Raw genomic sequence first — 14,715 nt, forward strand, 5'->3', positions numbered from 1 at the left:
GGCTGTCTCAGGGACCCTGTCTGGGGGGGATCTGGGGACGGCCTCTTTCCAGGCTCAGAGTGGGAAGCATGTCCAAACTCAACGGGTGGCCCAGCTGGAGCTGGGCTTGGAGGCAGAGGGAGCGAACAGGAACAAGCCTCCAAGGCGGCAAAACTCTTGGTGTCTTCCATACAGAAGTGGGATCAGACTCCTGGCGGCACTACGTTTCTGTGCCATTGCCACTGGCCAGGACTAAGGCAGAGTCAGAAAGACATGAGGGAAAGAGGACTTGACCCAGGATGGAAGGAGGGGATGAAACATCTCTAAGGGCGCTTCCCGGGTCTGTCATTCTGCAGCTTCTGGAAACCTGGCAGACATCAGGGTCACCCAGAGGGGACCTCCCCTCCTCATCTGGGCTGAGGTGGCTCCTCTACACCCAGCAGCCTGCTCCAATGCTGGTGGCCTTGGCGTCCTCCTCTTTTTTCGTTTTGGTTTGGCGGGAGCTCTCAGACCCGCCCAGCCGCGCTTGGGCCCCCGTTCCCTAGCCCACTTGGGCCATCTGGAAATTAGCTGGCTTTCTCCACTCCGAATCTTTTGGCAAAGCTTGAGGCTGTCCCGGGAGGGCCGGGCTCCGACGCCGCCACGCCACCCGGAGCGGGGCTCAGGCGGGGGGCGGGGGAAGCAAGCGGGCGAGCGAGCGAGCGCCGGCCCCGCGGGAGCCGCAAGTTTCTCTGGCTCCCGCCGCAGAGAGTCAGTCACGAGCAGCGAGAAGAACCGTGCCCAGCCGCCGCTCCGAGAGCGAAAGCTAAGCCCAGGCGCAGAACCCGGATGTTGTCGGCTCGCGGCGGCTGCGGCCCCGCCAGCTTCCAAGAGGGCGGCCCCGTGGTGCCAATAGGAGGGAAGCCGCAAGGCGGCGCGCAGGAGGCACTTCCGCCCGTTCTCCTTCCCGCAGTCCGCGGCGGGGCAAGATGGCGGCGCTGAGGGCTCTGCGCAGCCTCCGGGGCGTCGGGGCCCAGGCGCTGCGGTCCGCGGCCGGAGGCCGGCTGCCGGTTCAGCCCAGCAGGTGAGACTCTGGGCGGCCTTCGACGCGTTGCCCCCGACGCCAGGGTTTCTCGGGTGTGGCGTCTCCGCGGGCCCTGTGACCCCCTAGGAAAGAATGACCCAGGCCTGTGACCCCTCGCCCGGGCCTGCTGTGCCGGGCTCCGGGATGCAGTGGCGCCCGCTCCGGTCGAGGGCGGAAAGAGGGGTGAAGTCGTCTGGGGGGAGACCCTGCCCCTGAATGTTAGTGATAGTGTCACCTTTCTCTTGTGCCCTGCTGCTTCTCCCGAACCTCAGCATGGGTGGCATGCGGCTGTTGAAGTCTCCTTAGACGAGAAAAGGGACGCAGTCCTGATGGACCTAAAGGAGGAACACAAACCCAGACACCTCCCCCAAACCCCCTCCTCCCCGTTGGTCCCCAGGACATCACTCAGGTCTCACCCAGGCTGAGCCAGGGAGCCAGCATGCTCCTCCCCCCGCCCCTGCACAGGCACTGCACACCTCTTAGTCTTCGGTTGACCTTGAATACACACACCTTGCGTGCATTCATACTCACCAAGATGGAAATACGAATGTGATGAGAAGTTGAAGGAGTTAGGATTCCCAACCTTGCATGCACAAGGGTGATGGGTGCAGTGCTTCGAAGAATAAGTTGTTAGTAGGAATGGAATGTCTGGAGTTTGAGCTTGTTCTGCTAAAGCTACACTAACTGTATGCCAGTGACTTGGCCTTGGGGAATTCGAGGCGCCCTTGCCTGGGCCCACCTGAGAGTGAGTGGGAACGGAGGAGCCAAGCACTGTTGAGGCTCTGTGTCTAGGATCTGTCTTTAACTCCCTAGAGGTGCTCGGCAATGGCAGCCAGATGTGGAATGGGCAGAACAGTTTGGGGGAGCTGTCATGTACCCCGCCAAAGAAACAGCCCACTGGAAGCCTCCGCCTTGGAATGGTGAGTTCCCAGAGCCCCTGTCCCAACTCACACTCATCCCCGCCCCAAGCCGATTTCTGAGTGCTCTTGAGCTCTCGGTCAAGTTTGTGCCCTTGCCCTTTTTGCTTCTTTCACCAGCACTTCAACAAACACAGTAACACTGATAATACGGCAGGTATTTGTCAAGTAGAGAAGGAAAGGAAGAACATTCCAGGAGAAAAAGTAGGTCCTAATCAACCCTTGGAGGTCCCTACCAGATTTATATTTTTAGCCCCAGCTTTTTCTAGAGGTTCAATATATTTCCATCTTCCTTTGGTAGAAAAGGTGGTTTTCCCCACTGGTACCCAAATGAAATTTTCCAGACTACGAAGCATTTTTTTCCCCATCAGAAGTAGCTCTTGTGACTTTTTGATTTTGCTCAGTGGTGCCCACATTCTCCTAATTTCTCAGGAATGAAACATTTTAATCCTCTTTGGCTCTTTTTCCTCTCTCGCCCTCCCTGTCTCAGTCCAAGAAGCCACCAAACCATGCAGGTTCTTTCATAGTGTTGCATATCACATCATCTTTTCCTTTCTTGTTCAGATCTGTTTCGTAGTAGACCTTAATTATTCAGGGGTGTCTTCCCGGGGTTCTTGCCACGGATCTGGTCCGCCTCCAACTATGCAGGACAATGTAATCACCTTCCTCTTCCCCAAACATCATTTTACCATGGCATTCATTCTCTCGCTCAGAAACCTTCAGAAGCAAGAAAAGTGTACCAGTAACAGTAGCCAAATGCTTACCGTGTGGCAGGTTTTTGATACGCATTATTTCACTTAGTCCTTGCAACAACTCCATGAGAGCGATACTAGATCCCACTTTTGAGGAAATCGTGGTGCAGGGAGATTAAAACTTGATCAAGGATACATACATGGATTTGTATTCGGGTCTATCTGACTCCAAAGCCCATGGTGAAGAATTTGGGTTGAGAAGTTAAGCTCTGGTTTCAATTCTCTGCTCTCCTATTTATCTGTGAATAAAGTGCTATTTCTAGCATCACTGTAAAGATTAAATGGGATCATAAAGTGAACCACTTAGTGTAGTGACTGGCACACGGTAAGTCCTCTGTATGTGTTGTTATTAATGATACTGATAATTGAACCACTGCCCCCTATAGCCATCAGCACTCGTCTTCTGCCTCTTGGTAGGTAGAGTTCTGCAGACACTTCCTTGTCTCCAAGATTTGAGCTTTGTTGATTCCATAGCCTGGGATGTTCTTCTGTCTACCTGTTTAAGTCATTCCCTATATTTAAGAACCAGCTCAGATCCTGCCTTCATGAAGTCTTTACAGTGTTCTTTTCCTCCTTTAAATACTTAACGGCTAAGCCACTTACTTGGTAACTTGTAAATTTGGCCTCTGTTACTTGTTCCTCACATGTACTTATTTCCCAGATTAAATTGTCTGCTTTTGGAGGGTTAACGCTGCCATTCGGTAGTAGTAAGAATTAAGTATGCATTTCCTGATTGATTGGGCATTCATCAGATAGATTTGGAGGGCAGTGTATCATAGTGGTTAAGAATGTGGACTGTGTGGGGCGCCTGGGTGGCACAGTCGTTAAGCGTCTGCCTTCGGCTCAGGGCGTGATCCCAGAGTCCTGGGATTGAGCCCCACATCAGGCTCCTCCGCTGGGAGCCTGCTTCTTCCTCTCCTACTCCCCCTGCCTGTGTTCCCTCTCTCTCTGGCTGTCTCTCTCTGTCAAAGAAATAAATAAAATCTTTAAAAAAAAAAAAAAAAGAATGTGGACTGTGGAGCTGAATAGGTTGAGATCAGTCCTGACTCTGCTGCTTGCTAGCTCTCTGAGAAGTCATTTATTCTCTCTGGCTTCAGTTGCACCAATAAAATAAGGATAGTAATAGTAGCTACTGCTCGTGTGGTTGTTAGGAGAATTAAATTAATTAAAATCAGTGACGTGCTTAGAGTAGTGCTTGGCACATAATGAGGACTATGTGAATGTTATTAGTATTATTATTTTTCTTAAAGGTTTTATTTATTTGAGAGGGAGACCACATGTGTATGTGCACATGTGTGTGCTAGGGGAGGGGCAGAGGGGGAGGGACAGAGAGAATCCTAAGGCAGACTCCATGCTGAGTGCAGGCCCAGTGCAGGGCTTGATCCCAGGACCCTGAGATCATGACCTGAGCCAAAATCAAGAGTCAGACGCTTAACCGACTGAGCCACCCAGGTGCCCCAGTATTACCATCTTTAGAAAGGTATCTGGGAGACATGGAAAGCGTGAGGTTTGTGCGTGGTCCCTCTTGGCAGAAAATTTAGATCTTTCTCCCCTTTTTCCCATGTAATGGTCTTCTTCCTGGTTACGTTGGCGATTAGGGAATTAACAGGATGTGGAACGGTGACACGGAAGATCTCTAGGGAGAGGCTAACCCCTTGCTGTCTCTTGGGGGTTCTCTAGGGAATTATCATTTGGTCTGCATTCTTCCCCGCTTCTCAGATGTGGACCCTCCAAAGGACACAATGGTGACAAACCTGACCCTGAACTTTGGGCCCCAGCACCCAGCAGCCCACGGAGTCCTGCGACTAGTGATGGAGTTGAGTGGGGAGATGGTGCGGAAGTGTGACCCCCACATTGGCCTGCTGCACCGAGGCACTGAGAAGCTCATTGAGTACAAGACCTATCTGCAGGTGTGGGGGCGAACAGGGGCCTGCTGGCGGGACCTGGGGATGCCGTGGCCTGGGACTTTGCCAGTTTGCTGCCCCCAAAACCCCAGGGGAGGAGGGTGTTGAGGATATGAGGACAGTCTTGGTTGGGAGGATAGAGGGATGTCGCAGGGGATGTGTGACTGAATCCATCTAGATTTGGTTTTTCCAGGAGAAATGCTTGGCAGCCAGAGCTACACTCCCACCTTTTCTCCAGATGACTTTTGGCTGGCCCCTTTACCCTTTGTCTAGTGCCTCAGTTTCCCCATACTAGTACGTCAAAGCCGGTGTCCCTGGGGACAGGGGAAGAGGAGAGAGACGTCAGCTCCCTGGGATTAACAGCCGATTCTTGTATCTTCCGGCTGTCTTAAGTTTGTTTTCGAAACACTCTGAGTCACAGTGACCGGGAGGGAGTTTGTGGCAGTGTGCCGTTTTTAGGAGAGCTCCGTGACCCAAATGGTGAGGGTCAGATTGGAAGGAACTGGAGCTGGGACAGGCATGTGAAGTTTTTTCTTACCGTCATGAAGAAAGGTCTTGCTCACAGAGGGTGACGGGGGTAGGATACAACCAGCGGACTAGGACGTGACGCCCCCAGAGAGTCCAGGCAGGGATGGTTTCTGGTCCCAGAGTATGGAGCTAAAGCCTGCGGCATTAACCCCCGTCACAGTGACATCAGGACAAGAACTGGCTGCCCCAAAGACAGGCGTCCTAGCCCCGCCTCCTTCCTGGAAGCCGAAGCTGGTTCGGCAGACAGCTTGACTAGCTTTCTTGGCATTCTGGGGAAAGAACCATTTCTCCCCAACCAGAAGCCAGGCCAGTCCTTCTCAGGGCTCTGTCTTCCTTAAGTCCCTCACTCCCACCCAGTGAGTCCTAGGACTGGTTACGTGTCTCCTTCAGCGTCTCAGAGAGGCACACTTGCCTGAGACAGTCGTGGGCCGGAGCAGTGTGGCCAGAGGCGTGCTGGAGCAGCTCCTGCCGGCTGGCAAGAAGAGGTTGTTAGGTTTTCGGGAACTTTGTGAGCCGGTTGTTAAACAGAGGCATTATTAAAAGTTAAATTACGTTAGCTCACAATTTAATAAATGGTATTAAAAGCCAAGGTAAGAAGCACGCGAAGCTCATCCCTTTCGCACTTCGCTTTGCTGTGCTCTGAGGTGTGGTCATGCACGTCCTTGGCGGCAGCGCCGTACGATGGTGCGCTGCTGTGCCCAGCGCGTGTTCAGTTACGTGGCTTAAAACTGGCCCCGCTAAGTGGATTTTCACCATGGAAACTGGCACGCACAACACATCAGGGTTCCCTTTCACCCCTTCAGAGAACAGATTTTTAAGCATTTTCCAGTATGTGCTACTGGATGCTGCCTTGCTTAGCTCCTGAGACCGGAAGGCTTTATGCAGCACTGACTTCTGTTGCCCACGGAGAGCAGTGCTGTTGGCGGGCTGTCTGAGGGCTCCTGGCCCATGAGGGGTGACCCCGGTTCTTCCCTCTTCCAGGCCCTTCCATACTTTGACCGGCTGGACTATGTGTCCATGATGTGCAACGAGCAGGCCTACTCCCTGGCTGTGGAGAAGTTGCTCAATATCCAGCCGCCGCCCCGGGCGCAGTGGATCCGGGGTAAGCCCCGTCACCTCCCCGTGGCCCTCCCCGGCCTTTGCCCAGCTTAGGAGCGTCAAACCCAGCTTAGTGTGCAGACCCCAGGCTCTGCCCACAACTGCTGTGTCAGCGTCGATCCTTGGCTCCTCTGTCCTTCCCTTGTTGTCTTCACCTGTCTGCAGTGCTGTTTGGAGAAATCACGCGGCTTTTGAACCACATTATGGCTGTGACTACACATGCCCTGGACATTGGGGCCATGACTCCTTTCTTCTGGATGTTTGAAGAGAGGGAGAAGGTAAGAGAAAGAGGCTAGGATAGGCAAGGGGTTCAAGAAGTGGAGAAGGTTCTTGAAGGAGACAAGAGATTAAAAGGAGAGAGAACATAGAACATTTAGAGGAAGAAGGTCTGTTTAACTCGGGTTATGTTTTTTTTTTCTTTCTTTCTTTCTTTCTTTCTTTCTTTCTTTCTTTTTCTTTCTTTCTTTTCTTTCTTTTCTTTCTTTCTTTTTTTCTTTCTTTTCTTTTCTTTTCTTTCTTTTCTTTTCTTTTCTTTTCTTTTCTTTTCTTTTCTTTTCTTTTCTTTTCTTTTCTTTTCTTTTCAAGACTTTATTTGTCAGAGAGCACAAGCAGGGGGACCTGCAGGCCGAGGGAGAGGGAGAAGCAGACTCCCTGCTGAGCAGGGAGCCCAACGTGGGGCTCGATCCCAGGACCCTGGGATCATGACCTGAGCTGAAGGCAGATGCTGAGCCACCCAGGCGCCCCGAACTTGGGTTCTGTTCTTAAGAAACTCTGTCGTGAGGGGTTGGTTGGTCACCAGAAGGCAGGGGGCAGGGGAGCGGACTAGCAGGTTGTTGGACTTGGAGCCCAGGATTTTGTCACTAATTCCCAGTGTATCCTATCAAGATGTTTGAATTCTACGAGCGCGTGTCTGGGGCTCGGATGCATGCTGCCTACGTCCGGCCGGGAGGTGTGCACCAGGTGAGCCTGCTCCCCTTTCTTCCCGAACTTCCAGCCCACGCCTGTATCGTCTGTGGCCACTGGAGGGCAGCACTGGCCGATGGAAACACTGACCCCATAGCCATGGGGCAGGGAGGCTGAGCCCGGCTCACTGTCTTTCTCCATTTGGCTTCTAGGACCTACCTCTTGGGCTTCTGGATGACATATACGAGTTTTCTAAGAACTTCTCTCTTCGAGTTGATGAGTTGGAAGAGGTAAGATAGGAGGCAGTGGGGAAAAAAATCCCTCTTTTCCGCTCAAGAAAGGCTTGTGGGGTTTTAGTCCTTAGTTGTAAAGAACCACAGAGGCATCTGAAGGGAGTTTTGAAAAGCGTTCCCATCCAGTTTTCTTGATCGATAGATGCTGACCAATAATAGGATCTGGCGAAATCGAACAGTTGACATTGGGGTTGTGACAGCCAAAGACGCGCTTAACTATGGATTTAGGTGAGAGGAATATGACTTCCGCGCTCGGGTATGGGAGTTCCAGCCTGATACCTCGGCTTCAGGAAGGTGTGGCACTGTCCGTGCTGCGCTCTGATTAGATCCCACACCCAGAGCTGGGGGGAGGGAAAGGGGAGACCAAGGAAGAGAGTGTGCCTCCTTTCCTGGTTCGTGGAAATGGACCCTCGTTCCCGTTCCACTCTCCAGTGGCGTCATGCTCCGGGGCTCAGGCATCCAGTGGGACCTGCGGAAGACCCAGCCCTACGATGTGTATGACCAGGTGGACTTCGATGTTCCTGTTGGCTCTCGAGGGGACTGCTACGATAGGTAAGGCCCAGATCCTCTCAGCTCATTTTCCAGCTGTTTTCCCTGTCTGACTTTGTCTTGGCTACTTTCTTTATTCCCGTATTTTCCAGTAGGTGTTGGAGCTCTTGTGTCTGTGAAGCCAAGTGGTTTTTCAAAGCCATCTTCTTTTACCCTTCTGTCCTCATCTCTTAGATGTAACTAGTTTGGGCTGCATTTTTGTAGCTGAGAAAGCTGATGTGTAAAAGTTAGAGATCAGCCTGGGATTATCCTGTTAGTGGTGGTTGAGACTAGAATCCTCCTGATCCAGTGCTCTTTCCACTGGATTCTAGGCTTCACATTCCATTCCTGTGCACTGACCCTGAAAAAGATTGGCTTCTCTTTTCTTTTTGAGTCCGTTTGACCCTCACCCGTTCTATAGTCCAAGAAGTGTCTAGGAGGGTAATTAAAGAGGAGAGTACTACAGGACACGGGCTGAGAAGATCAGGAGAGGACTTGGGGCAGGAGCCAGCACCAGAGACTAGAAGTTTTACCTGGGTGGCCAGGCCCCGTAGAGATGCCGCACTGGGAGGAAAGAGGGAGGGAACACGTTAGCCAGCACCCTGGGCCAGCCAGGGGTGTCCTTGCCCGCCTCACGTCTGTTGCTCTGACTGAGCCTCTCTCGCTCTGAACGTGTCTCATCCCCTTCAGGTACCTGTGTCGGGTGGAGGAGATGCGCCAGTCCCTTCGAATCATCGAGCAGTGTCTGAACAAGATGCCTCCCGGGGAGATCAAGGTTGATGATGCCAAAGTGTCTCCGCCTAAGCGAGCAGAGATGAAGGTTGGCTCTGGGGAGAGAGAGACAGCCAGGGAGGAGTGTCCTTGGATTACACCCTTCTTCTCAGTTTTCCCTTTTGAAAGAATTCACTGTAGGAGTCTTAACCTCCCATGGCCACCTCTTCCGCTCACTGTGTGGGTTTTCGTCTCCCCCAGGCGGGAGGTTATTTCCTGTGCTGCCGGAAGGCCTGGGAGACATTTGGATCTGGTTCACTGCTGCTCCCTTTCTCCTCTTTCCAGACTTCCATGGAGTCATTGATTCATCACTTCAAGTTGTACACGGAGGGCTACCAGGTCCCTCCGGGGGCCACATACACTGCCATCGAGGCTCCTAAGGTGAGGAGGGGGGGAGGGAAAAGGCAGCCCAGGGCACTGGGGGGACTGGAGACAGATGCCCAAATAGATGCTTGATCATCAGCGAGAGGACAGGGGGTGAATAGAGAGGCTTCGCTGGCAGAGAAAAGTGTTCTTCCTGTTAACGGAGGCAGCTGACCTTCTTCCTCGGACAGGGAGAGTTTGGGGTGTACCTCGTGTCTGATGGCAGCAGCCGCCCTTACCGGTGCAAGATCAAGGCTCCTGGTTTTGCCCACCTGGTAAGAACCAACCCCAGTGATTCTCACTCCGTTCAGTGAATCAGTCCTTAGTGACCTTGGTTGGGATCCTGATGAACTTCCCTTCCTTCTCGTCCCGCCCTGCTCACCTTGCCTGACATGGGCTGTCTCCGTCTCTCCAGGCTGGTTTGGACAAGATGTCGAAGGGCCACATGCTGGCGGACGTTGTTGCCATCATAGGTACAAGGCCTGTTGTGTGGCAGAGATGCCGTCCGTGGACGAGGGAGTTTGGAACTCTGATGGGGGGGTGGTGCGGGCAGAAACTGAACACTTCCTGTTCAGCGGAGGCTGCGGGCATGAACTCAGATCGTCGGTCCACGGGGCACAGTAATGAGTTCTGGATTTTTGACGACACTGCTTTTTTTCTCCTCCTGCTGATCTCTTAGGTACCCAAGATATTGTGTTTGGAGAAGTGGATCGGTGAGCTGGGGAACAGCGTCTGATCCCCCTGCCTGCCTGCTTCCTCCTCGGAGCCCTTCTGTCACTGGACAGGGACCGTGTGTGTGTACGTGTGTGTACACGCCCGTGAACGCTCGGCCGTCAGGCTTTCTGTGCATGTACTAGAAAAGGAGAAATCCTAATAAATTAGCCGCCTTCCGGCCCCTCTGCCCAGACCTCTGGTATGTCTTTCTCAGTGTCTTACCGTCTTTCACTTTGTTGGAAAAGTTAAGAATGTAAATTAACCCTCCAGTTCTCTATGAGACTCAGTTATCGCCAGTTTTTCCTGTTCATCTCCACCCCCTTCTCTGACTCTTGGCCTTTCCACTTCTCCATTCCCCATTTCCTCTTTTCCCCTCAGTTCCCCCTGCCCAAACTTGGCTGCTTACACAAGTTGGTAAACCTCTCCAATCAAAACAGGGGTAAAGTTCCATGTGGAAGGGCAAGGGCTATGGTGGGGTCTCAGGGACTCTGAAGGGACAGTTCATTCCAGATGTATCCGAACACAGGGTGATGGCCGATTTAGATGGCCTTTCTCAAGCACAGGTGTCACCCCCGTCCCTTGGTGCCTAGGGCTTGGTCACTGAAGGACTGAGGCATGAGAGCCCAGATCTAACTCCCTTAGTTGGCCCTTCCGGGAGCCGCCCGGGCTCTGGTGCAGGAAGGGGAAGGGGCCAAAGCTGGGGGAAGGCGGGGCAGGAAGGGGGGAACTCTGTGGTCAGGGAGCCGCTGAGCACAGCTGCGCAGTGCTGGCTGAGCGTCCGATCCCCGCTCACGGCCCTTCAGCCCCCGGCCCAAGATGATTCCGGCAGTGGTCTTGCTCTTACTCCTTTTGGTTGAACAAGCAGGTGAGAGGGTTTGGTGAGGGCCCGTGAGCTGGGCCCCAGGGTGGGAATTGAGGGCACGCGTCTGAGGGCCGAGGCAGGGGCAGACGGGGAAAGGCTGGCAGGTGGGCGCAGGGCTCGGTCGGACACCGAGACCTTGAGGCTGGTCCTATCTGGTCCCCATCAGGGCACAAGCGTCCTAGTTCCCTCCTTTCATGTCTCCTTACTTTTCCAGGGTTGATCATGGTTGATCATGGGGAAGGTTTCAGTCTGGCAGGGGAGGGAATGGTTGTATGATATGAAAAGCGGGGCTGGGGAGAAGCTCCTTTCCTATGATCAGCATCTCCTGTGAGGTGCCTTCGGGCTGGTCCCCTGGGAGCTGGTCTCTAGCTGGGGGGTAATATTCATAAAGCCCTTCTAGGAAGGTGGGAGGCTGTCCTTCGGCTTGGGAGTGAGGCAAGGATGGTCAAAGTAGACGCGTTTTCTGCTTCGGTGGGTCATCGCTAGGCCAGACCCCTCTGCCAACAGCTGCTAGGGGTGGGGGGCAGCCCTCCATGCCCGGTTCTAGAGGCCTGAGCGCCAGCCAAGAAATGGAGGCACACACGGGGAGGTCTCAGCAGCTCTAAGGCTGCAGGCCCTCAGTTTCTGAACTGCCCCTTCTTGCTGGCTCTGGGCTGGCTCTGTGTGTTTTGATGAGGGTTGCGGCTGGGGGCTGGGGAGGAGGGGGTTAGTGAAACTTCGGGGAAGTGGGAAATTGAAAGAGACTGGCCAGGGAGCCCAGCCGCCCAGCTGTGAGGTGGAGGGAAGGATTCCGTGGGTGCCATCCTGCTACCACCAGATGAGGACGGAGCGGGGGCACCGGGGCAGAAAGGTTAGGACGCGAGCCCTGAAAGCGGAAAGCCTGGGTTTGAGCTCCAGCTCCGTCACTTAGCCCTCTGGCCCTAAAGGAGTTACTTAGCTTTTCCAAGCCGGCGTTTCATCCTTCGTAAAATGGCAATAATGATGTGTCCCCCCCCAACCCCCCACCTGGTAGTTTTTCAATTTATGCAACATTATGCGAAAGCGTGTCATGGCACCGAAAGTACCACACTGACATCAGTCACGTGCCTGTGAGCTCTTCAGATAGGGACTGGTGCTCAGACCCTATTTGATTTTTTAAATTGCACAAAACTTCCTCTCTCTGTGGCCCAGAGTGAGTGAGTAACAGGGCAGAGTGCCCGGAGACGGAATCCGGCTGTGGTCATCCCCCTGAGCCCGGGCAGAGACGCTCGCCCAGCCGTGTGCACAGCCATCAGGGTCTGTGAGGCCTAGGAGAGCAGACACTTGTTCTTCCATTTTTAAGCCCACTATAGCGGGCCCGAGAGTGATGAGACTGAGGCTCAGAGATGACCAATAACCGGGTAATTGCCTTCCCTCCCTTCCTCGGTTCACATCCTTCCTGTCCAGCCCTCAGCCACAGGTCACAGGACTTAGCAGAGACACTCCTGTGGTTTCTTCAGTGAAATTTGTCACTGCCTGTCCCTCACCCTACCCCTCTGGGCTGAGGTTTTGGTCTTCACCCAGTGAACTCAAATAAGTCCCTTGAGGGCTGTGAAGTGCTCAGCGGTGCCTGAGGAGCTGACAGGGCGCAAACCAGAGGGCTGGGGGCTGAGGGGGGCTGAGGGGCTCCCTCCTCGGCTCTCAGCACCTGTAAGTTCCATCACAGCAGGCACCAGAAACCCCACACTTCCTGTCCCAGCCCTGCCCCCGGTGAGGGAGAAGGGGAAAAGCTGAGAAAAATAGGATCCAGAGAGGAAGATCAAGCGTCTCTCCTGGGAGGCTCCCCACCAGGCCCCGTCCCACCTGCCAGTTCTGTCCTCTGAGTGCCAGCTCTTCCCTGACGCCCCTGACCCCGCGGGCACGCTCTGTCCCCTCAGCCGCCCTGGGAGAGCCTCAGCTCTGCTATATCCTGGATGCCATCCTGTTTTTGTACGGTATTGTCCTCACCCTGCTCTACTGCCGACTTAAGGTAAGGCTGGGGGAGGGGGCTGGCGGGAGGCATGGGGGGGCCAGCTTGGCTTTGAGGAGAGGGAATAACAGGGGTTCCCCACAAAGTTGGGAGGTACGGGGTTGGGCCCACTAACATCGCCCTTGCTGATTACCTTTCCCCTGCTCCAGATCCAGGTGCGAAAGGCAGCTGTGGCCAGCTACGAGGTATGTTCCCTTCCGTGCCTGGGTGTCAATGTAACAGACTCCAAGCTTCCGAGGTCCCCCTCCCACTTCCCCCTACCTGCCAGGTGACAAGGGAGAGTGGAGAGTGACAATGAGTGTGTGAGAGTCGTATGCGGTGTGTACCTGTGCCTTTGCAGCCCCGTGGGCAAACGGGCATTCATGCCCGAGTCCCCATGTGAGTGCCCTCTGGCCCAAGTGGCCAGCCAGCCCCGGCCACATACCTCACCGGGTGGGGAAGAAGAGGCCGAGGGACCCTGAAGGAGGCGTGGATGTCTAATGCCTTGTCCCTTTTGCCTCCGCAGAAATCAGATGGCATTTACACGGTGAGTGAACCTGCCCCACCCCCACCCCAGACCTGGGAAGTCAGAAGAGGGTGGGGTTTTGTGTGATCTTTGGAAGACATGGGGTCGATGGGGGTGGGTGGGAGCCCTGTGATGGACTCAAGCTCCTGACCGTCCTCTGACCTCCACCTCCAGGGCCTGAGCACCCGGAACCAGGAGACATATGAGACCCTGAAGCATGAGAAACCACCCCAGTAACTTTGGAACAGATGCCCTTGGCCACCTCCTTCCCCTCCTGGTTCTTCTCCTAGCCCTCCTGGTCGGCATCACATATGCCCCCCGTTAATGCCAGCTGACCCTACCTCTGTAATGATGCTATGCCCCCCATTATTGGACACCAGTGGTTCTTCCTTCCCACCAAAGACCTCTGCTCAGATGCTGATCATTAATGTTTATATTCTAATCTCACCGCCTTTCCCCACCCTTCTCTTTCCCGTCTCCCACTCCCCCTCAACAATGGAAAGAGAATACCACCAATAAAGCCGCCACAGCCTGGGCTCTATGCATTTATTTACCATGTATTTATTCAGTCTCTACTAGGCGCTAGGCTGGGGACTAAAGATGCCACTTTGAGTAACCAGCTCCCGACCTCACAGAGCTCACAGTCTGGTAGACGTCAGGGCAATGTTGCTTGGTTGAGGGGTGAAGGCTGACCGTGCCTGGGGCAGGGATGAGACTCTCGGCCCCAGGCCCGCTGGCCTGCAGCTGGAACAGGGAGTGAGGTGTCAGGAGTCTAGGCATATTCAGAAACATCGGAGCCTAAAAAAATGACGTCTGCGCCCAGCTTGGCTTTCCGCGTCTGGCAGCTGAACCAAGGTTGGGTCGTGGAGTAGCCTGGCTCTCCAAGCCCAAACAGTCACCGATCTGGATCAGAGCGAGCTTCAGGGAACAGCATGGGGACAGCTCGCAACGCGCGCACATCTGGGCATTAGCGCAGCTGAGAAGCCAAACATGCAGAGCAGATGGCCTGACGAAGCCTCCAGCGATCTCCTGATGGAAGATTTTACGGGAACAGTGAGTTTTCGGTGGGTTCTGGGGCAAGACGGATCTTATAGGGCCAGGTAAGTGTTGGAGGTGGGTAAGGCAAAGGGGAACAAATGGGGTCCAGATGGGAGTTCAGCTCCTCCGAGTGCTGGGGTGGCTGGCAAAGGAATCGCCCGGTCAGGTGCACGCCTGTCCTGTTTGCGGCTCTGCCAGAGGCAGGATTGCCTGTGGGATCTGCATCCCATCAGAGGCTGCGGGTCCTAGCTCCAACCCAGCAGCCCCGGCAGAGTGGGTCTTGAGTCCCAGACCGAGCCCTGGCCACCCCCGTGCTGGGCAAGACTCCGCTGTGTACAGCGACTCACGCCGCCCGCCTCTCGCACCTCTCGCTCACTCACCCGGAGAGGAAGATCCGGCTCTTCGAAGTTAGTGAACCTGCCCAAGGGCATCTTGCAAGCGACAGCCTGAGCTCTCTTTGTCCCCACACACCTTGCCCCACGAGACACGAACAGAAACTGGGGAAGAAAG

At 54.3% G+C, this 14,715-nt stretch overlaps 2 protein-coding genes across 3 annotated transcripts; both read left to right on the forward strand.

Moving 5' to 3' along the window:
- Positions 1 to 893: 893 nt before the first annotated feature.
- Positions 894 to 10,000, forward strand: NDUFS2 (NADH:ubiquinone oxidoreductase core subunit S2). Of its 2 annotated transcripts, XM_040635954.1 has the most exons (14): positions 894 to 1,042; positions 1,856 to 1,962; positions 4,431 to 4,621; positions 6,125 to 6,245; positions 6,407 to 6,519; positions 7,127 to 7,201; positions 7,357 to 7,434; positions 7,580 to 7,665; positions 7,870 to 7,989; positions 8,656 to 8,785; positions 9,022 to 9,117; positions 9,291 to 9,374; positions 9,515 to 9,572; positions 9,779 to 10,000. In XM_040635954.1, exons 1-14 carry the CDS (start codon positions 948 to 950, stop codon positions 9,814 to 9,816), a joined length of 1,392 nt encoding a protein of 463 aa, XP_040491888.1. In that variant the 5' UTR covers positions 894 to 947; the 3' UTR covers positions 9,817 to 10,000. The 2 variants fall into 2 exon arrangements, with proteins under 2 accessions (XP_040491888.1, XP_040491889.1); XM_040635955.1 differs by lacking the exon at positions 9,515 to 9,572.
- A 513-nt stretch (positions 10,001 to 10,513) lies between these two features.
- Positions 10,514 to 13,716, forward strand: FCER1G (Fc fragment of IgE receptor Ig). The gene is made up of 5 exons (XM_008700652.2): positions 10,514 to 10,678; positions 12,571 to 12,662; positions 12,812 to 12,847; positions 13,168 to 13,188; positions 13,342 to 13,716. The coding sequence occupies exons 1-5, from the start codon at positions 10,630 to 10,632 to the stop codon at positions 13,402 to 13,404; spliced, it is 261 nt and encodes an 86-aa protein (XP_008698874.1). The 5' UTR covers positions 10,514 to 10,629; the 3' UTR covers positions 13,405 to 13,716.
- The last annotated feature ends 999 nt before the right edge of the window (positions 13,717 to 14,715 follow it).

Source organism: Ursus maritimus, unplaced genomic scaffold, assembly GCF_017311325.1.
Source record: "Ursus maritimus isolate PB19 unplaced genomic scaffold, ASM1731132v1 scaffold_2, whole genome shotgun sequence".
Taxonomy (NCBI): Eukaryota; Metazoa; Chordata; class Mammalia; order Carnivora; family Ursidae; genus Ursus; species Ursus maritimus.